This window comes from Phaethon lepturus, unplaced genomic scaffold (genome assembly GCF_000687285.1).
Source record: "Phaethon lepturus isolate BGI_N335 unplaced genomic scaffold, ASM68728v1 scaffold18005, whole genome shotgun sequence".
Taxonomy (NCBI): Eukaryota; Metazoa; Chordata; class Aves; order Phaethontiformes; family Phaethontidae; genus Phaethon; species Phaethon lepturus.
This window is the reverse complement of record NW_010540051.1, coordinates 12,926-36,512: the sequence shown is the minus strand read 5'-3', so window position 1 is coordinate 36,512 and position 23,587 is coordinate 12,926. Positions and strand designations below refer to the sequence as shown.

At 38.6% G+C, this 23,587-nt stretch overlaps 1 protein-coding gene across 1 annotated transcript in view; it reads right to left on the bottom strand.

Moving 5' to 3' along the window:
- Positions 1-548: 548 nt before the first annotated feature.
- Positions 549-23,587, bottom strand: part of LOC104620970 (lysine-specific histone demethylase 1A) — a gene marked incomplete at both ends in the record, with an annotated part of 33,098 nt that continues 10,059 nt past the window's right edge. The window contains 14 exons of the mRNA XM_010287337.1: positions 549-663; positions 1,110-1,297; positions 2,069-2,201; positions 2,592-2,703; positions 3,391-3,464; positions 4,727-4,861; positions 5,567-5,657; positions 6,181-6,323; positions 11,087-11,098; positions 13,962-14,056; positions 16,382-16,463; positions 18,472-18,578; positions 19,309-19,401; positions 20,406-20,484. Of these exons, the coding sequence (XP_010285639.1) occupies positions 549-663; positions 1,110-1,297; positions 2,069-2,201; positions 2,592-2,703; positions 3,391-3,464; positions 4,727-4,861; positions 5,567-5,657; positions 6,181-6,323; positions 11,087-11,098; positions 13,962-14,056; positions 16,382-16,463; positions 18,472-18,578; positions 19,309-19,401; positions 20,406-20,484 (1,459 nt within the window). The remainder of the gene's footprint in view (positions 664-1,109; positions 1,298-2,068; positions 2,202-2,591; positions 2,704-3,390; positions 3,465-4,726; positions 4,862-5,566; positions 5,658-6,180; positions 6,324-11,086; positions 11,099-13,961; positions 14,057-16,381; positions 16,464-18,471; positions 18,579-19,308; positions 19,402-20,405; positions 20,485-23,587) is intronic.

The window sequence follows — 23,587 nt, the reverse complement described above, 5'->3', positions numbered from 1 at the left end:
CATCCACAGCCTTTCCCTCATCCACTAGGTATGGGGATGTCATAGGAAGGAAATCAGGTTGGTCAAGCAGGACCTGCCCTTCATGAACCCATGCTGGCTGGGCCTGATTCCTTGGTTGTCCTGCACATGCCCTGTGAGTGCCCTCAAGATGAAGCGCTCCATAATCTTCCCTGGTACCGAGGTCAGGCTGACAGGCTTGTAGCTCCCCAGAGCCTCCTTCTGGCCTTTCTTGTAGCTGGGCGTCACATTGGCAAGATTCCAGTCATCTGGGACCTCCCCTGTTAACCAGGGCTGCTGATAAATGATGGAGAGTGGCTTGGCAAGCTCTTTCGCCAGGTCTCTCACTACTCTTGGGTGGATCCCATCAGGCCCCATAGACTTGTGGGTGTCCAGGTAAATGTTTGCAACTAAGTGGTGCGCTCTGCTTCCTTTTGCCTTCCTACAAATACTGTCTTCTTATTATATGCATATGTGAACACTAACAGCATCTTTGAAAGTGCTCTTTTCTAGACCTGAAACTACACAAATAAGACATGCACCACAGCTACCTTTGTACAGGTTCCAAAACAGGAAAAGTTCTCCTCTGCTTGCAGTAGTGCTACCAACATGACCAAACAAATTGACACTTGGATCCCAGAAGACACGATCAAAACACAAAACAACCTAGAAACAAAAAGAATCAAGAATTAGGAAAAGCGCGCAGGAAAAATAAAAATGAAGACAATTACACTCATTGATGTTTATGACTGGGAAGGTCAAGATAGGAAAATCTGGCGGCTATATACTGCGTATATGTAGTACATAAAAGCATACACCTATATTGCCTTCCATAGGTTAGTATGCTCTCATACTTTACAAATTTGCTGGCTAACAAGCTACAGCAGTCACACTGAGTCAACATACTTCTGAAATTTAACTATTCAAAAATTGTGAGTGAAATAGAGAAAAGGTCCTTACAGTTCTTGAGATAATTTTCAGCATCACAATCTAGTAAAACAGTAGTGGAAAAAATGTTCTTCCTCTCACCCACCATACAAATTCCACACACGTTTCAGATTCTACCTATTGCAACCCCTGGTGTGCTGCAGTGCCCTCCGTGACCAAGTCACCTTGTTAAGGTTGCCAAATCCCATACGCTGTACTGCAGAAGTTTTCCACTCAGGAAGAGGTGGCACAAACTGTACTGCTGGAGGCTGCTGTTTCAATACTCCCAAGGGAAGAGTACACAGCACAGCATCACATTTGTAAATGAAAGTCTGGCTAGTAGATCGGGTATTTACAGCTATCACTTCACAGCCTGGAAAGGGGAGAGAAAACCAATCATTTAATAGGCCAGGAAGCAAGAGCATTGGATTAAAAATTAAAAAAAACCTACCATAAAAGCATATCCACATCAGAAAACATTTCCTTTGTGGCAACAGCTTTACAATAACAATTACTTCACTTGTAGGCACGTGAATGTTACTGGCCACATAGCTCAATTCCAGAAAGTGTAATTTAGCATAGCATCTGGAAATGGCCGTATTGGGATAAACCTAAAGGTTCATCTAGGCCAGTAAATGATACTTAAATATATTCATAAATAAATAACAAGTAGAGAGTGAGCCCCTCATTGAGTTGCTCTCCCAGCTGAAAGTTTCTCGAGCCCAGTATTTTGAAGAACAGAGATATATTCTTTCCATTTGAGTCCCTATTACATTCATTTATATTTCTAATGTCAGATCCAGTGGCACCAAAGTCTTAAGCAGACCAATACCTCTTTACTCCCAACACTTCAATCAATGAAGTAAAGAAATGGAAGAACAAATGTGAACTTGTGAATCAGAAAGTAAAACTGAAAAGGATGGTGTCAAACCAGCCATAGAAATAAGCAAAATAAGATTAATAAATCTCTAAAAGCTTCCTACACAATCACAATAAGAAATGTGGCTGTATATCTAACCCAAAACATATAATGGGAGGGTTTCTACAAGATGGATCTTCACATCTACTTCCAGAAGCACTGAAATCTAATTTCTATGATCATACTCCCCCAGAGCAGTTTTCTGGAGGAGATGGTTTCATTTACCTGATGCTGTGTAGCGGACCTGGCGAACTGCTGTGTTCAACTTAATATCCAACCCTTCTGCCAAGGCTACAGGCACACAGGAATATCCATTCCTCACAGTCAAGTGACTGCCAGTGAATTCAAAGTCATCATCCTAAAACAGAGATGCATAAAAAGCATGCATTTGTAATGAAATCACTCAATAGAAAATAATCAGCAACTCTACACAATGGCAAATTTTTTTCAAAACCTTTTTTTTTCCCCTCAAGAGTGAGTCGAATAAATTTGAAATCCTTTCTGTTTATTAGTCAAGTAATAATATAGGAAGTTTCCGTAGGCAGTATTATTAGAGAATGTTTTGGCACTAATAAAAAGCTTTCTGGAATTTCATCAGCAAATCATCATCTAAGAGCTCAGTGTTTGCATAAAAGCAGATAGCACTTCAGTGTTTAGAAGCTGTTAACATAGAGAAGCTTCCGCAAGAATGAAATAAATACAGCTTAAATTCTTAGTGTATTGCTGAATGAATACATTAATTAGCTACCTGGTCCCAGTGTTTCAGTGAAAGCGTAGATAGGGGTGTAGCATTAGCAAATTCAAGGTTTGCAAAATGCCAGTCGAGTATTTGCCTGTCTCTTGATGACAGATAAACATCACTAGGAAAAAAACAACATAACACAAAGACATTTAGGTTACTAGAGTAGGATGTTGCAAATGCATTGCTTTTGAAATTTTTTTTCAGTCGTCTTTGTTTGAGTCCCTCCTTAGTGGAGAAGTAAAAAAATTAAAAAAAGAACACAAGCAGATTGTTTCAAACATTCAGACCCCCTTCAGGAAAGCTAAATGTCAGAAGCCAGCAAATTCATATTTTCAAAGTAGAGTTTCTTTAAAATATTCTAAATGAAGCTAGAAACTTAACTCTAGAAATAAAGTTACATAAATACACATGCTTAAGTGGCATGTATAAAGAAGACAGCTAAAAACCTAGTATAATCACACGGAGCACAAAATAATATTCTGCCAAAATAAGCAGGATTAGTATGCTACCATTATTGAAGGGGACTTCAAATCTCAAAGGCTTCCTGAGATCAGGCACTAGTTACAGTAAGGATTTGTACTATAATGCACCCTAGCTAAGAACCACCATTTTTCTCCGAGTCACCTCTAAAAACAAGAAGATGAGTTCTAGAACTGAGGGAGCTCAAACTTCATGTTTGTATCTTCTTAACTCCCTGAATTACCATAATTAAAAGAAAGCATACCATAGCATTTTTGAAACTCACTGAAAAGTAGTAAAAAAACCTATTTTCCCGAGTATTTTTTTTTATAGTTTGTATCTTTACCTTGGTGGATTGGCTTCAAGTTCTTGTAACTTCTCTTCCAGCTTTCCTTGTGTTTCTGCCAATTCATCATACTCCTAATAAGATTAAAAGCTAGCATTAAGATCAGTTTACATGTAAAAGGACTTAAAGACATCATGTAGAAAAAGACTAAACCTAATCTCAAGAGAAATCAGTGGAAGATTCATGGTTATAGTGGAATCTAAATAAAGTCTGTTATTTTTTCCACACTTAATGCAGCATATTTTGCCCTTCTGCTGTTCAAATATACAGAAGCCTATGCCACACTGCAGAAAAGATTAGTATGCTAATATTTCAGGAGCTTAAACACTCAGATCTGAAGAACACGAAGGTCCATTACAGTCCTGGTATTTTAAGGGTTCCTACGATACTGACAGCTTTTTCATATTGCACAAAATGTTATTTCTATTATTCTTTCTCTCTTAAAAGATCAAACATCGCGATTTCCAAAGAAGCAGCAGTTATGCAAAAGGCAAAGACATGATCTAATTCAAGCTTCTTTCAGAGTTGATTTTTTCCTTATTTTAGAAAACATTAGTAGAACTATGTATAAAGGCAACAATCATTTTCCTTCATGGCAGAATAATTTGGAGTGCCCAATAATACCAACAAGAGCACAAAGCTGTTCATTGATAACAAAAATAGAAGAGCTACTACTTATGTATACACAGACGCATTGAGCTTCCAAATAAAGGTACGTATCTTCTGTTGAACAAGTAGCTGAAAAAAGATCCTTGGTTCTATGTAACCTGGGTTAGCAAGGTGTCTTTCACCGTGATAGAAAGAACAGTTTCTAAGGTTTCCTTTTTAAGGTATATTTCTACACCAAGATAAGACACAGAGCTGAGGCCTAACTCTGCTTGTCAAGATAGAGCTCTGTAAATGATCATCTTTGGATAGAAAGAAGTCTTTTACTCAGGAAACTGCCTTTTTTATCTTAAAGAAAGACCATCTCTCTTCAAATACACATTTTATTTCCAGATTATTGTGAGACCTAGCAGTACTAAAGACCAAGTCTGCCCTAAAATTCAGCCTTCATAACATTAAATGCTGTCTGACATGAGTCAACACAGACTGTTACCTAAAATTGAGCCTTCAACATATTAATACCCTCCATCACGAGCCATGAAGGACAGGTACCTAAAGGTACTTAGTGCAGCCGTATTATCAGTAGTACAACCCAGAGTTACCATCAATCACATTCTCTTGAGTGTTGGATCAGAGGGATCAGAAATATTTTTACTGGCTAATTTTATCTGGCTGCTGAAGTCCTCAGAAACTTACAGCACTGAAGTGCTGTATGTATATCATCCCTTACCTTGCAAAGTGCAGTCAGATCTCTGTGTTTGCTTTTCACAAGGAACTCTGCTGTAATATCCCGAGGTGGCTTCACTTCTGATGCTTCCTTATACTGTTGGTGAAGTTCTTTAATCTTCTCTTTTAAATTCACCATCTTTTTTTCAGGTGGAGTAGGAAAAGGGAGAAAGAAAACAAAAAAAAAAAGGGAAGGTAGATTTCATGCAAGTTACTGTGTAAAATGGATATTAATCTCAAACTATGCCATTATACCAAAGAGATTTCCTGGTTTTGGCAGATGTTCTTTATATGCAATTCTACCTCCAAGAAACCATAATAAATACCAGCAACCACAAAACAACACCGTTTAAAGCCATCATCATTGATTTCTTACAAAAAATGTTGCAAGTAACTTAGGATATGAGAGCTGTCCTCAGACATTTTATATTTGAGAAACTTTCATGAAGAAGTAAAGATGTCATCTACCACAACCACAAACATTTTAAGTAGGCTAATAATCAGATTTGTGGTAAAGAAAGTAAACATTTTAAATAACCCCCCAAAAGCCTCAGTTATTATCAATATCTCTAAAGGAAGTTGACACAGCACTGTTTACCATGTCTGTCCTCTCCCTTTCTTTTCCCATTTTTATGTTTTACAGTCTTCTGCCTAATGAATTATGTGTTCCTCCTCAAAAATGGAGACTCCTTTGTCATAACAGTGCTTCTAGGCAGGTCTTAAATGGACAGATACATTTAAGAACAGCATTAATGGCAACTTTCTGATATTTTTGAATGGAATTTTTTGTGCACCTCCACTTTCTGAGGAGCACAATGCTATCTTTTTGTTCTAAATGTCTGACCTTGTTAAGAAGGTCTTTCAATTCCTCCTGTGTTTTCACAATTTTTTTCCAGTGTTCAATCTGCTCATCCTTCACGTGCTTCTCCTGCAATCTTGAAAACGTGAGAAGTGAGAGTCAGTTCAGCATAAAATCCTAGCGTTATTGAGAAAACTCATTATCACAATCTAATTTGTGTAATACAGTAAAAGCACGTCATGGGATATTTTAGTAAATACTTGTGTGGCATTAGAAAATTAACACAAGTTTCTGCAAATAAAGGATACTTGACTAGCTAAAACGTGAGTCTGAAGTTATCTACTATTATTAAAAGGCATATTTCAAATGCCACTAACTTTGAAGTAGCATAAATGGGATAAGTCAATTATCCACTATCCGTTACTGCAGTAGCAATTTTCAGGAAACTTTCAAGACAAGATGTTTGCTCCTTTAACCACCTTTGGCATATTTTGCTTCAATAAACAAGAAACACATACACAAATGACAACTCAGTAGAGGCCAAACAGCTGTATTAAGCGTGTAATGCTTACCCTAGCAACATCACAATTGTTTCAGGTATCTTTTGGAAAATCCTCCACAAAACAGGGAAGTCTACCCCAAAGAGAGAAGTCACTTACTGTATAACAACTTCCAGGGCCTGACCTAGGGAGACAGGCTTATTATTGAGAACATTAAAATCCAGCTGATGACTGAGATAGGAGGTGGCTTCCAGCAGACGATTAAATTCTTGCTCCACCATTTCATCCTTCTCTTTTGGAACCTAGGAGTCAAAAGAACAAACTTTCTTCTTAATAACCTATTCATAAATAAAAAAGGAAAAATATAGATCACCAAAGCTCAAAGCCTCAGAGACAAGATACTTGAGTAGTACACAGAAAATTTTAAGAGGAAACCAGAGCAATGACACAGATACCTTCTCTACTGCAGTCTAAATTCACAACACCTTGTAACAAACTCAAAATGCTACCATTCTGCAAATCAGAGGAATGCGAAAGGCAGGGTACAGATAAATTCTCAGAGCAGTGCTCAAAAAACCAAAAAAGTTTAATGCCTTAAACTAGAGTGGTACTTCAAGAGTACAATAACAAAGTAGCTGAGAATAGCCCTTATAGAAAGAAATTTAGTACCTTTAGCTCTCTTAAATGGTCAGACACTAAGGTCTGTACAACACAAAGTCACTTTGCCAGGATGTCTGGCCAAAGAGCTACAAGAAGAGCTGGTAAATCATGACGACAACTGACTTCTCTTGCATGAAGAAAGCAAACTAATTTATGGGCACATGAAGATTTCCTTACTGGAAGGTGTATTCATCAAAGCTCCAGAAGTTTGTCAATGGGACAAAAGACCACTGTGATGCTAGGATGGCTCTACGCAGTCACAAGGTTTTAGAAGGCTCAGCATCAGTGAAGTAGACAGACAGTAACATCTTTTGGAGTGGTCAGTGTGAACAGAATATTTAACTTGGAAAGGACCTACAATGATCATCTAAACCAACTACCTGACCAATTCAGGGCTGACCAAGTTAAAGCATGTTATTAAGGGCATTGTCCAAACAATTAGACACTGACAGGCTTGGAGCATCGACCACCTCTCTAGGAAGCCTGTTCCAGTGTTTGACCACCCTCCCAGTAAAGAAATACTTCTTAATGTGTAGCCTAAACAGTCCCTGGCACAGCTTTGAACCATTCCCACACACCCTATAACTGGATACCAAGAAGAGATCAGTACCTCCCTTCTCCACTTCTCCTCAGGAATGGTGGTATTTGACTGTACTGAAGATACTCATTTAAATAGTGTGTGCTGCTGCCTGCGTGGAAATACTAGTTAGGTGATGATGGTTGCATTGCTGAAAAGAGCAAGCATCACAAGGTATTAACATCTGTATTAAACCCTGTCTAGGTTAAACAAAGGATAGAAAGAAAACACTGATGAGTATAAAAGAAAGATCAGTATGAAGAGAAGAAAAAAAAGTATAACACTTCAGAAAGACTGAGAAAGCTCCTGGATGACTGCTAACCAGAACAAAAAGCGCTTGAGAGGTGCTGTTAACGATGCTAGGCCTATTCCTATGACTTTACCAGATGGCTCTTCTCCAATTCTTACTCACTCCTAACTCAAAGTATACCCTGTGTCAACTGGGAAGTTACATCAGCTCTGAGTAGGATTCCTCTTCCACTTTGCAGCTGGCCATTCCAAGCATTCATTCTTGTGCCAATGTCTATCTTCTAGCTCTGTAGACCTTTCTTGTCTGGCATTTTCCCAGACTGAAACACTGAGGTTCACAATTAATAGTCATACTTCATCTCTGGGTACAAGATTATCACAAGCATAACAGGCCAACTTTTCCAACTGCCTATACTAAGATGTTGAATGTTCCACTACTCTTGTGGTAAAATGTTAGAATCCCATACTGATCTGCAGGTAGTGTCTCTCTGAAGACTTACCGCATCATGAAATGAATTTCCCTATTTCTGAATTTTTTGAGAGAACCTTAAGAATGAAGACACCTCCCCCACCCCATGGCTGCCAAAGAGTAGCGACTCATCTACTCTGCCATCAGTGCAAGGTTCTCCTTTTTTTTCTTATTATTCAAATTCTCCTATCACTCAAGGTGAAATGAATGAACTCATTTTTGACACTACTATATTCAATACTATATCCCCTATTTAGTTCTCAAGATCATGTGCTTTTAAAACATGATAAAAGTTTTGTGATACTATCACGTCAAAGACTGGAATATTATATGCAACAGCACTATAGAAAAGACAAATTATATGACTAGATCACATATCTAAAGATTATTATTTTTTAACTGTATAAAAGGATATTTGAAACTTTCCTCATACTTATCTCCAGTCTTGTCCAATCTACAATTTCAAGATGTAGATCCATGCTTACCTTTCTGCTCATTCATGTAAAAACTAAAAACCTATCCCAAAGATCTGTATCACTTTCCCCAATACTGCTCCCCTTCAGAATTACATGATGAAACTTCCTCTTTAGCCAGATGTGCACTTATGATTCCTCTATGCCATCCTCTACAGTAGTTGCTGTCAGTCACATTTGATAGCAATTATGTAACTCCATAGCTATGTAACAATGTAATTTGCACCTATTAAGAGGGACCTGGGTTTTATATCAAGTAGAACACGTATTTCACAACTATGAGACTATTTTCCTATATGTACCAGAAAGCTTTGACAAGGTTACTGAGCATAGCAAATGTATAACAAAAGCTTCAAATAGCAGTTCCCAGGTGCAAACTTTTTTGTCACATTCCAGTGATACACTCACCACTGACTTAACCTTTGCATTCTTATACAACACCTGAGCACTAGGATCTACTTTAAGAGCGTGGGTATGTACTACGGTGCCCTTTCAATTTTTTAATCATGAAAAAGGAAGAGCTGGAAATGAAAAGGCATGATCTAAAAATGACTTTGCTTCTAGGATATTTCCTTACAGTCAATCCACGGATAAGTAATTCTGCCTCTAAACAGAAGACCCTGGGGATGAACAGGATGCTGCTGCAGTTTCTGGCTTAAGTAAAAGCCCCGTCCTCCGTGGGCCAGAACTTGATACACATCCTCAGTTGAAGTCTCAGTGGAAGAGGGAGGACTTGCTACTACTAAGCACTGCCTTAAGACTGAACAGAGGCTCTCCAGAGCCACAGGGCAGACTCCACTGGTCAATTAGATTTCTAAGATCTTTTCTAGATGAAGAGGTGTAGAATAGGTCTCCTGAAGGTTAAAAAAAATTAAAATTGTAGCCTATTTCAAGAAACTGTTGGTAATCACCTTAGCTTCATCTTCCAGTTTACAGCTTAAGCATCTACTGTTACACCTCAAGTTACGTGTAATGAACGAAGAAGCATTGCCCAAGTATGCAGAGATGGCATTAGGAAAACCAGAAGTCAGCCAGAGTTATAACTGAGATGCTGGACATAACAGGGCAAGAAGAAGGGCTCTCTACATACACAGCAGCAGCAAACAACTAAGGATAATACAGACTGCAGACCCGCTGCTGAATGTAGTGGTAATGGATATGGAAAAGGCTAAAGCACTGAATTCCTCTTTGCCTCAGACTTTGAGTAAGGTCTTGCTCTCAGGCCTCCCCGATCTCTTCTCCCCTCACTGTAAACTCTGTAAAAGTTGGGGGAATGGTCTGACAAATACCTCATGAAATTCAAAGGCAAAGCCTTAAAACTGTGATGGAATGCCCCCAGGCATCAGGACAGGCTGATAACTGACTGTTGGGTATCAGCTCTGAAGAAAAGGATGTGAGGATCCTGGTGTACAACAAGTTGAAGACAGTATTACAAAATGCACACATCCCAGGAATTTGAAGTTAGGATGAAAAAAGGGAAGAGAAACGACATTTTGATATTCATATTGCCTACCTTTTCACAGCTGACATCAATGCCTCATTCAGAAGCTCAGGCAGCTGTGCAGGCAGCAGAACTTCCCAAAGACTATACAGAACTCCTAAATCAGTAAATTTTTCTGAGGAAACCAACTCACCACAAAGAAAGGATCTGAAACTTTCAGTCATTAAGAGGTCATCCTATATGCAGAGAATTTGATTCCATCCATCATCTCTTTGAAGAAAAAAGTCTTTATCTTCATGAGGTAACACCACGGCAAAGACTAAAACCCAACTCAACAGAAGAAAGCAGAAACAAGGAGTATTTTTACACAATCTAACAAGAGACAGGCGAGAATAACTACACTTTAGAGGAGTGGTAATTGAAGGTATAAAACTGGTCAATCTTGAGTCATCATACAGCTGTGCACAACAAGAAAGATTTAGGCCTTCAGTGCAGAGCTTAATGATGAGGATGTACAGACAGTGTGTAACTCTTACGTACTTTGCCCTTCAGTAAGATGCAGATAGTGGAGGAAAAGACTGGCAGGAATAGTTAACCACTGAAAAGATACTGAGTAGATTTAGAAAGCTGTCAAGACAGTAGCCCAGATATGAAGGACATCGGATTTTTATTTGTCCCTAGACTTTGTCCCTAGACCTAGTGCATTCCCTGCTTTAGCTGTCAGAGTTGTTAACTGGTGTATATTGTTTTCCAAGGAGATCTAGACACTTCCTAGGATAGCTGTGGAATTAGCTAATTTAAAAGCTACAACTTGCCTCCTGTCAAGCACCATGAATTTTGCCAAAATGCCAGAGGGAGAGGTGGAACATTGGTGCTTTTCTATTTGAGACAAGAAAGGCTGTTCTCTTAGCTATTACTGGTAGAGACAAATTGAGAAGGTTTTGAGGTGGAAGGGGCAACAAATGGACTTGGGCTCAGGCATAGGCTGAAAGGAAAATGTAGAGGGCCGCTATCAAGTTAGTAGACCCTCTATTGGCAGGGTGAGCAAAATTTTTGCTCCCAAGAAAGGTACTTAGAAGTTACTTGACAATGCTCATTAGTAACACAACGTGAATGCACCTTTGGAAGAAGTATATCCTGTAGAAAGTGATTTCAGCTTAAGCTAAACTTATTTTTCACTGTTTATTAAGTAGAACCTTGACAGTGTCCTTTCAACAATTGCAGCAGAAAGAAATACAATGTAAGCAGGCTGACAGCTATTTCAGGATAAGCTTTATACAGTGGGGTAAAAAAATCAAAGTACTAAGATATAAAAACATTGCAGAAGTAGATAGAAATAGCAGTGCTAATAATCAAAGGAAACAGTGTGGCAACACTAAAAAAAAGGGAAAGAAAGGATTATTAAGTAACTGCCTTGGTGGAAGTAGCATCATGGAGTGTATTAAGGAAAAACAAGAGAAAGACAACATAAGGAGTACATGTCAAAACACACAGCTTTCAAGTTACAACCGCACATCTGAGCGAGCAAATTCAAATTTTCTTTCTAGAGCTTCTGTTTTCATTTCTTTACTTTTTATCATATGAAGTAACAACCTTTAACAGTTTAGATGGTCATGAGCTCCAGACAGTACAGAGATATGATCACAGATAGATGCACAGATACTGAATGACACATAATTGAGATTATACTGGCATTTGTGGTATCTAGGTGGTAGAAGATTAAAATATTGGTCATCATTACTCACACCACAACTTCTCTTCCTAATTATCTGTCAATATTAACTATCTAATTTGAAACCATTTTTAGCCAAATGTTCCAGAAGCTATACATGACAGACATGCTAGGAAATAAGTGGCACACAGAGGCAATTTTATTTATTTATTTTTAAACCAAGGAAGAGCACTCTGGTTCATTACATAGTCACCAAGACAACATTCAACACAATGAACTGATGAAAATTCGGTCTGGAAAATATATCCAGTTATACATACCAAGCTTTGTGTGCAGCAGGTAAACTGACAAATTTTGTGACGTGCTTTCTTAAAATATGTCTAGTGTTATAAACCTTCCTGTCATTACACTAATAAATGCACAGATCTAAACAGCAGCAATTCCTTGCTGCAACAACCATTTTTGAACACAAGGAGGTGATATTACCCATCCCACAAAGTTAGCCAAAAGAGCCACAAGAACCTTTTCTAAGCTGAGGGATTCCTCCCTACCCCAGGGCTTGGCCGCATGCAGCCACGCTGCCAGTTTCCATCCTGACCCAGTCTCCTAGGATAAATGATTTCCCTCGCTACAAAAAGGACACTGAGTTGCTGGAGCATGTCCAGAGAAGGGCAATGAAGCTCATCTGGAGAACAAGTCTTATAAGAAGCGGCTGAGGGAACTGGGGTTGTTTAGTCTGGAGAAGGGGAGGCTGAGGGGAGACCTTATTGCTCTCTACAACAACCTGAAAGGACGTTGTAGTGAGGTGGGTGTTGGTCTTTTCTCCCAGGTAACTAGCGATAGGATGAGAGGAAAAGGCCTCAAGTTGTGCCAGGGGTGGCTTATACTGGATATTAGGAAAAATTTCTTTACTGAAAGAGCGGTCAAACACTGGAACAGGTTGCTCAGAGAAGTGGTGGAGTCACCATCGCTGGAGGTATTAAAAAAAAATGTGTAGACATGGCACTTGGGGACATGGTTTAGTGGGCATGGTGGTGTTGGGTTGACAGTTGGACTTGATAATCTTAGAGGTCTTTTCCAACCTTAATGATTCTATGATTCTAAGTAGCATTTGAATGTGGTACAGGAAACACTACAGAGTAATCAGAAGGAATATTCCTTTCCAGACACTCCCACTGGCTTCTTCTGTGACTGCCTATCTGATGAGCAAGGGAAATTCCTGGACCACAGGATGCTGGAGCTGCATATGCCTGAGGGGCTTAGCCAGATATAAGTGATCTAGCATATGGTGGACAGAAAGGAGTGGGCTGCAGAAAGCAAGGCTATATGGTAAAGCTGCAGGCATCACAGCACTTACCAAGACAGTAAAAGCATGGTAAAAAGTTCAAAGTAGCTGAACTGTGTGTCTTATTGGGTGGTGTTAATTGAGGGACCCTCTTCAAATTGCTCAGGGGTACAGCTGCCCCACTGAGAGATACTGAAGCACTGCTTGGGCAGATGCTGAAAACAGCTGTGAGAGGGGAAACGCAGCAGTGCAAAGGCAAGCATGTCACATGCAAAACTGGCTTCACAACACAAGAGCAGACTGACTGCTAGAACTGTCTACAATGCTTTCCCCGAGTTTATTATAACACCCTATTCACTCATGCACATTAAGAAAAGCTACAGGTGCCAGGCTACAACGGGTTTGTGCCAAAGATCACTTTTTCAGGGCTCTACCACGAAGCCCAGTATCCTCATCTGTCTTCTTTCAGAAGTTACTCTTAGTACCATATTTTAAGATTCAGGACGTAGGAATGCTTCCAGTCAATACATACATAAGATTCAGCACTAAACTAGGAGCTATCATTTCTGTCTCTAACAGCACTCCTTGACACTAAAGAAGAAAGGAATAAAGCCAATTAAGTTTGTGAATCCCAGCTCTAGACTATCATTGAATGCATGCAACAGTTCAGCAATCAGCTGGCACTGTTTAGTCAATTCTTTAAAAAGCAACCAATAAGTAGAACAGCCAGAATGACCTTATTTCAGGGAAAAAGAGTAGCAGCAACTAAAGCAAAAGCTAGAATGCCAGCACAGCAGACAACTGTTTCAAAGAGGAGCGAGACAGACAACTGCCTAAGGAAAAACAGTAATGCATTTGGGAAGAACAAACAGGAACTTAGTTTCCACAAAACCTGTGAAATTCAAAGTTAAAAACTCATGTGGAAAGAACAGCTTTTAGAAGAATAGGTGTAGACGCGCTGGAATATTACTATACTGCCTAAAAATGGACACATACTTTCATTACTCCTCTCTCTCCTCCTGGAAACTATCTCCTGCTAGACCAATGGCCTGGTAGCAAATACACTTGAGATACTATCTTTTTAAAAGGTTCATGGAAACAGTATCAGACTTACAGCTTGTCCATTTGCTTCATAAAGTGGGCATTTTTGTTTGATCTTAGCCAATTCCATATTCACTTGTTTGCTGACCACAGCCATGGGGTTTCCTCCTGGAAAACATTTTGTATGGTTAACAGAGTACTCCTGCAAAATTTGTCTGCAATGAAATAAAAGTTCCAGTTAAACCTATTTCAGAGACTAAACACACCAATGCCAGTGCAAAATGCATTCCAGTGCAGTAATATAACACTGCCAAAGATCTACTCTTCACAGCAATTCTTGCAAGAAGGTCATTAAAAATACACCCACAAAACAACCTGCCCACTGCCCACCAACACTTAAAGAACAGTATGTAAAAAGGGCTGATTATAAAAGCAGAGTCCTAGGGTGGCAGCAAGCTCAGTACGACTGAGAGTTTATAGCTATACACGTATTTTCAAAAGGTTTGCAAGCAGTTTGAAAAGCCAAGGAAAGCTCCCACAGCTACACAGTAACTTCAGGAGCTTTTTGAAAGTCTGGTGACATGGTGATAGAACCTGAAGAATTCAGTCTCTTAAAACTTAGTGGAACTCCAACAAGTGACACGGTTAATATAATCTATGAAGATGAGCCATGTACACCAACTGTACCTGCAAGACGTGTAACTAGTCAGACTAGAAAACAATCTAGGAGATTCCACACAGAAACATGAGGATGGCATAAAGCATCAACTTTAAGCATCCAGAATCAGTAAAGCTCAAAGCCTCTCTCGTAAGTACAGCAGAGGAAAGGAAAAGAATGGACACAAATGGTAAAAGGCATAAAGGACAGGCAATACAAGTTTCCTCTGCAAAATTAACTTTGGGAAAAGTTTCTCAGATCTAGCTTCCCAATGTTCTCAGATTCTGCAATCCAATCAAACCCAGAGACTTAGTTCAAAATACAGGGAGAAGTTCATCCACCCTAATACCTTCCTGTCTTTAGAGAGGTGACTGAACAAACAGAACAGAGTTTTGAGGTAGGTTTAAATAAGTTCATGTTTCAAGTTCAACAACCTACCAGAAATTTTAGTTCTTCTATGGTTTACTAACAAAACCAGAAATGCCCTCATAACTTCAGTCTTTCACCCTCCCAAACCACAAGCTCAACCATTTCAGTAGTTCTCCCTCCTCACATCTCTTCCAGATTCAGAAATATGAAGGATGCCCTTCAACCCATCTTCTTTGCTACAGGTATATTTCTTTCTCTATAGAATATGCTGCCTTATTCAAGGCAAAGGGTAGATTATTTTGGAAAGGAAACACCCATGATGAGTTAAATATAAAAATATTACAGTCTTTCACTAGGCAACATTACATCCTTTACCAGGATTGTGCAACTTCCATACTCTTTGTCTGGAAGCAGTTTCTGTATGCTATTTAATAAAGCCTAACCGTAAGACAGACACCAAGTTTTTCCAGCCAGTAAAACTCAGTTAGGTTTTGTTATAGGTTTTATAATATTTTATCATTTCACTGCATTACTGAAGGTTATTCCACACTAAACACCTGCCCATCTTCTTAGCAGAGTAATCAGAATCAATAACTGATGCCATCCCGTAACCTAGCATTAAATAGGAAGAAAAATAGCTTGTTTGGCATTATTTTTACAATTATTTTTGAAATCACTTAAAGAAAGGACTTTTGGGGTTTAAATCCCAACTTTAAGAAGGGCTTTCTCTTTAGAACGGCTCTGCTCTTCATTCTTCATTCCCCCTCCTGCCTTCCCCCCCTCCGCCCCCGTAAATGAAAAAACATATTCCATCTCTTTGGAGTCTCTCCCATCTTTTAAGTTTCCTATTTATCTGCTCTTATTTACTTTGCTCTTAGCTACTCGACTAATCCCCTCAGTACATTCCTACTTCTCCATGTTCAATTTCATCTTATACTTTAGAAGATCCAAGGGAACAACTAAGAGTTCCCAAGAAATTCAGTCCACAGATCTGAGCTCAGAGGCCACTGGCAGCTGGGTAAAGCAGCTTTAGAAAGACTTGCTCAACAAGCACAGTGAACCCAGTGCAGACACCACCTTAAAGGAACTGGGCAAAGGAACAGATATGCAAATGGGCAGCATGCCAAGGGCAAAGCAAAGAATTCCACTAAGCACAAGCAAACTGTAAAAGAATGGATATACAACAGTTTGATGACATGACAAGCACCTGTATGACTTCAGTGACCAATAAGAGCTATGGCACCAACCAAAATCCCAGCTTTTAGCATGGGCCACCATCTGTTCTGAAGATTCACTGATGAAAAAATGCTAACTGCCAAAGAGGCTGAACTAGAACAACTACTTTTCAATAGTTAAAATACCCAATTATTTTGATCATCAAAAGGAATAGCTTAGGGTTTCAGATTTGTAATAAAACTTGTCCCACAATTTTCCTCCCAGTTCCTTTTTACTTTGAAAAAACTCACCAAGTCCTGTTACCACCATTGCTCCTAGATCAGCAACATAGTTCCCTTTGCGAAATGTGGCAACTCTTCCTCCTACTCTGTCCTTTTAAAAGAACAATATATTAAACCTCTGGTAACATTCAACAATACATCTCACTTCAAATATAATCACTGGAACTTCTACAGAACATGGTATACATATTCTCTTATCCAAAGGTTCAGTAAATAGAATGTACACTTTTCTAAGAACCTCTGCAAATGAATACTTGATCTCAATTAATTTGCCTAGGTTAAGGAATAAAATGTTTAAGTTGCATTTAAGAAAAAAAAAAAAAGAAGAAAAAAAGATGCCTAACCTGGTTTGGACAGATTTAACTATACCTACAGAAGGATCCACTGTGATTCTGAAACCAATCCTTCATTGTCCATGGATAGATTAAGTTACATACTAGATTTCCTCCTCCCACTTCCTACCAGAAAAATCAAATAGCAATATAGCAAATGATTCAGATGTGCTTGAAAAAACAAAATTTTAGGGTTAGAAAAACCATCAGCAAATTATTCCTATCTATTCTCCACAGAAAGGTCAGCTATCAATCAAGAAGGTAACCATGAATCAACAGCCCATTTTAGAAGCAGGAAAAAGAGTTTTTGATTCAAGACACATACTACTGACTTCAGGATGACATTTATTTTCCTACCACTTTAAACTTAACAAGGGAAAAAAGCCGCCTTTCCCTATTCTCAGTCCAGCTAGCAAGATGATGTCAGAGAAAAATATCTATTACAATTGAGCAAAGATCCCAAACACCTACCAATTCATATAAAAATGTAAAGTTTGATTTTTAGAAATTAAATCAGCACTTCTATCCTGGCTGAAACCAGGACAAAACTAATAGTCTGAAAGTTACAGAAAATGAGTTGACACAAAGAAACTACCACCTGAATGACTGAAATCATAATGCCAGAAAAAAACCCAGACAGCTTTAAAAAATAAAATAAAAAAAATACAAACTACTCAACAAGAGATGTAGCAGTCTAGAGAAAAATGACTGAAAAATATTGTGTATTATTTTAAAATAGCCTCTTGACAGACCTACATACTGGTTGTAACAAAGATGTATAGAACAGGTTACAGCATGGATATCTCTCTTCCAGCTTCAAAAAACCCCCAACCACCAAGCCAAAACCAAACTAAACCAAAAAAACCCCACAATACATTCAGGTGAGCAAGAAACTCTGAAACAATTACATTGTTGCAGTCTCCTTTGATCTAGTAGTATGGAACCTGCGAAGCAGGGTCAGCAGCTCTTGCTCCCTAGCAACAAGAGAGTAGCTAGCAAAATTAAGAACTGGAAACGTTACTCTAATAAAAAACTTAAGCAGATCATTTTAATCTATGCTATGAAAGTGTCAGAAGTACATATAGAAACAAAATGAAGTCAGGAAGCAAACATAAGATAAATTCCAATTTAATTGGTCAATGGATTTATTTATTTTAAATTAGTATCAAGCTGTTCTCAATAGACTAGATTATATGAAAAAAACTTCAGCTTTAAAAAAGGAGATTCCACTCAGGAATGGATATAAAAAAATACCTTATTACTGGACAAACAATCATCTAGTTCATGCACCACAAAATGTAGCTCTATATAACTTTAAAGCCTCTGTTAAACACACAGTAATAAACAATGAAAGAATTAATGTAGACTTAAAAGGTGGAAGAAAAATATCCTGTCCAACATTGTATGGCAATTCCAAACAATGTTTCTATTTAATGGGAAAGTTCTTGAAATACAGATCTATATTCTGCTTTCCAGTGAAAAATCTGTTCCTAATCATGAAAGGAAGAGGATTCCAGCCTGTTACTGCTGTAAGCATATGACACAAGCATCTGATTATACAGTTCGCCCCTGAGAAAGCATTAGTCAACACCCAGTGATTCCTAGCCAGACAGGTTTAGTACTCAGCAACACATCCCAGCTGTCTGTAACAACACACAAGCTTACCCGTCTTGGGCATGCTGCTGGGATACTTAGCCTTATGCTAGTGCTGAATGCGATTACTGGTTAAGTTTCTGTATAAAAGTAAAATAGCACAGAAATTCATACCCTGGCTTCCAGCACTGTGACATCCATCCCAAAACTCTGCAACTGGCGAGCTGCTGCCAACCCAGAGACTCCAGAACCAATAATGATCACCTTTCCAGTCTTCTTGGCTAAAGAAAGGGAAAAATAAGCTACAGGCTCTATATGTGCATTACTACATTGTAAGTGGTCACATTAAAGTTGCACTTAAAAAATACCAAGAACCAAAAATAGCTTCCTTCTCATTGGTAGTTCTGACAGAACAAACTCTTAAACAAAACAAATAGCCAGAAAAAGAAAATTGAACTAATTATGTACCTAATATGGTAACAGTAAAACACTTCAGTTTTTCCTAATGAGACAAAACAAGAAAAATCACCAGTGACAAGGAAGAAACCTGGAGGAAAAACACTTCTGAAGGACAATTGTTTGAAGAAGAAACTGATTCCTATTAATTACTGTGGGACAACTTATCATAGTTTTATTTCTTTCTGTCCCAGAAGAACAAAACCTAGAAAGGACAGACAATTTCAGCACTTGTAATATTCAAGCATCATATAAGTATATAATAGATGCAAGTACAGTATTGTGTTTCTATCTTTTGTTATTCAAATGAGGAACAAAGATAATGCATTAAACAGTGACAGCCACCAAATTATCTACAGAAGATTTGCAAACATTTTCCCTCTCAAAGTGATTTACTTAAAATACATGGATTCTCCATGCCAAATAAAAACCAGCAACATTTACAGCCAGATGGCTTTCCAGCCACCACAATCCCCCAAAAAACCACTCAAAAATTTGTCCTAAGAAATCACAGAACAATAAAACAAAACCCCAAACAATTTTCAAGTTTCTTACTTGGAAGAGGCTTCACTCTTTTGTAGATACCAAAGTTGATTAGACCATGCCGCTCCAGATAGCTGTGTACTCTATGAACGAGCACTGTATCACCTAAAAAATTATAATGGTTTAAAATTATTCTGTATGTTTGGCAGCACACATGTACTGAAAACATGTTCACAAGCAAAGGTATCACAGCAACCCAACAAAATCACACTGAACACATCCCTTTCTGCACCCCCAGCTGCCTTACTAAAAAATCCATCTTCTTGAAGAAGGCTGAGGTTGAAGTTTTCTGGAAACCACAAGCTGTTTTCCATGCTATATTGCAGTTTTGAATAGTGCCTGAAAAGCTGTACAGGACGTGAAATGCTTCTATTTATCTAGTGTGGAAGAACACCATTTTTAAAATTGACTGCAGAAATCCAGAGATCTTTACACAGAACTGTAATGTGATTTGCTAGTATTATTACTGGAGCACTGAATTCTCATTTTTATTTTTATAAACACAGTAATACGCTGTTTTGCAATACTTGATAGTGTATCTGGGTTAATTTTAGCATTATTTTCTTCTTTAAGTACTTTTTCTTTATGGTTCCCCTTCACCCTTTTCCAGTTTATTGGGGCTTTTCTGAGAAGGGTGGAACAGCCTACATTTGCAAGCAGTAACTCCTCGCTCTTTTCTGCCTTGTATAACTGCCTTCTTTCACCATGGCCAGTCTGTTCAAGTCTTTTATACAACTTTTTTATGCCTCCCAGAAACCCTATGATTAAGAAAATCTCACAGCTGCAAACCACCATGAAGTTGTAGCAAACCTTAAAATCTGCATGTGAATTCACTTGCAGGAAACTTCTGTAATAACCCATTTTTTTACCAGCTTTTTTGAATTCTGCCAGGGATATACTTCTTTACCAGACAAAGGAACTCTAACAAACCTGAAACATGAGCATACTGCAATATCCCACTCCGCACATGAACACTCGTGGAGCCCCACTAACAAAAGGACCCATCTGAAGTCCTCTCTCGATTCTGAGCAGCTTTTCCCCAACCAAAACTGAGAAAGAACAGCAGTGACATGTACAGTATGGTTTTGGCAGTAGAAGACTTGACTTACTATTATAAGGTGCTTCTAACTGTTGGATAGTTGCTTCAAATGTCAACTGAATCTTTGGGTTATCCAACCAGAGCTGCAGCTGTATTTAAAAAAACAGTAAGACACATTATATTAAGCAATACAAAATAGGTGTTCTCCACATCTGTGTTTGTTACCAAATACTGTTAGGAGATGAAACCCTCTAACAAGTTAAACTTTGGCAATGCTATCAAAGCTGCACTGAACTTTGCCTTCCAGTGTTCTTTCAGGTGCAATATAGTCCATTTTAACTTCCTACACCATTTCAAGTAAGTGGAAATGTATCAAGTTAGCAATCTCCTAATCACACATACAAGAAAATATACACTAAAAGAACAAAAGCTACAAAATGGAAGCGCCAGAATGCTTATATGTACAGCCTTCCCTCCACCTGCATGGCAAGTGTGATATGTGCGACATTTGAACTGGGCATGCAGTATCAGCCAGCACCTGACTTTTCAGCATCAAATTTCACATTATTTTTGTAAAACGTACAGAATTTCTTGTCATCTTATGAAGTTTATTTATCTCAGACCTTTAATCATCTAATCTATCTTCACTGATATAAGATAATACCATGGACTACACTGGCCACATGTACAGAAGAAAGAATATTTAGAGGACAGTTACAGTTCAAACACCAAGCAGGAAGAGCTGCCTGTAACATACTAATTACATCACGCTAGGAAAAAAGCACCAAATAATAGAATCACAACTGTTTTCCCAACAGAACTCCTATTTTACAGCACGGATGGCAGTAGCTAATAAATAACATTTTACAGTTCAATGTCTACATCTAGGTCATACATAGCTCCATACCATTTTACATTCCAGAATTAGTAATTTATTTGGGTGTTTCTCTAGAATTGCACTACTGAACTTCACAGCTCCTCAGAGATACCAAATTAAAGTGGAAATAATACAAGTGTCATGAACAGGAAAATTATGAAAGAATTTCCACATAATTTGGGAGGCCATTTCAGGCAAGTTTCATTATTAACATAGTACTTTCTTCTACTATTTTTCCAAGTAATTTTTAACAATGTTATTTCTGATCATTTCTGACTGTGGAACTAACCATTTCATAGTACTACGGACCATAACGCTAAGATTCCATTCTCAGCTGGAAGAGTGCAAAGCCTATAGTCTATATTTTTATATACAAATCTCGATGTATGTATATATACAATTACTTCCATTATTCACAATAGTTTACTTTTATTTAAAATTAATTTCATCTGCTATGTTATCACCTAGTTACTCACAAGAGTCTTCATCTTTTGTAGTTTTTGTAGTCTTGATTTTACTACCTAAAATAACTTAGGTGCAGCAAATTACCATTTGTTTACAAGTTCTGATTTTTAGACCCTTCACTAATACACAGACCAGTGCAAGCCTTCAAAGATTTTAAAGGCTTCAAACCACAACTGCCCTGCACTGCCACAACAGATCATTTATCCTACATTTTTCTTTGTAGATTTTCATGATATGGTTTAACCAACAGTAAGTCAGCAAGAGCTTTTACCACTTTGTTGTTTTGGTTTGTTTGGGGTTTTTTTTTCTTTCTCTTTTTTACTGTTTGTTTTGGGGTGGAGGTATTCATGTAGAACATCACATGAAGTGGACCTCCTTTGTTCACCTTTTCATGAGTCCTTCGAAGAACTCAAATGGGCTGTAAAGAATCATAGAATCTTTGGGTTGGAAGGGACATTTTAAGGTTATCTAGTCCAACCTCCCTGCAGTGAGCAGAGACGTCATCAACTAGAGCAGGTTGCTCAGAGCCCCGTCCAACCTGACCTGGAATGTTTCCAGGGATGAGGCATCTCCCACCTCTCTGGGCAACCTGGGCCAGTGTTTTGCCACCCTCATTGTCAAAAACTGTCTTCCTTCTATCTAGTCTAAATCTGCCCTCTTTTAGTTTAAAACCATTACCCCTTGTCCTATCACTACAGGCCCTGCTAAAATGTTTGTCCCCATCTTTCTTATAGGCCCCCTTTAAGTAGTGGAAGGCTGCAATAAGGTCTTCCTGGAGTCTTCTCCAGGCTGAACAACCCCAGCTCTCAGCCTTTCTTCAGAGGTGTTCCAGCCCTCAGAGCATTGCTGTGGCCTCCCCTGGACCCTCTCCAACAGGTCCATGTCTTTCCTGTGCTGAGAGCTGGACGCAGTACTCCAGGTAGGGTCTTACCCCCTGGTGAGTGTAGAGGGCCTGAATCACCCCCCTCCACCTGCTGAGCATGCTTTGTTTGATGCAGCCCAGGATATAGTCAGCCTTCCCTTTATAAAAGCTACCATGAGCCTTCCAAAATACCTCTTACTTACTAGGTCATTCATTCAACTCTTGATTCCATTTGTTACCAGGCAAATTGGAAAAATCAGTCTTACTAATCTAACTTCTCTAACCTCTGGAACTCTGAATGTTCATGCCGTTTTCAATATTTTCAAATCCCTTGTACCAACTATAAGAGGATGCACACTGCAGTTCACACCTCTTCCAGAGCTCTGCTGAGCACTGGGTTTGCTTCACATGTTGTTCTATAATCTCTGTTACCCTGACTGGAGGAGATCCTCTCACAAGTCCTCCTAAGCAGGAATCCGTTTCGGAGGAACCTCTATAGTTTCCGCTGTAGCAAATAAGGACTAAAGACCAGCAATGCAACTTTCCTAGTGCAACCACACAAATACTCATTCCAAGCAGTCCTTTAAATCCTTGTCATTTATTAGTTTCAGTGGAAGGCTTTTCTGCTTCTAACATTTATAAAAGGATTAGTCACTATACATTTTAAGCAAACTGTTTTTCAACATTTTTGGCTTGCTTTGGTCTGTTTTTATGCCTCTCGTGACTTCCTAAAAGTTACAATTTAGGTTAATTAGAGGGAGATTTCACGGACCCTCTCCAACAGGCTCTCAGCATGAAGTCATGCTCTCAGCATGAAGATGTCCACCATGCATATATTTCAACAAACTTCTTAAAGTTATTAAGCATTGGGTGCTACCATGGTTAATATACTGTGACGTCCCTCGATCATCTTAAGTCCATGAATAAAATTGAATGGTGCATATAATGCATTTTCTCTCTTAACTATGGTAACAATGCAATTTTCAAAATATTTCTTGCTTTCCTACTGTTAGTTGTTCTAACATGACTTAAATTTTCTAAAACACTC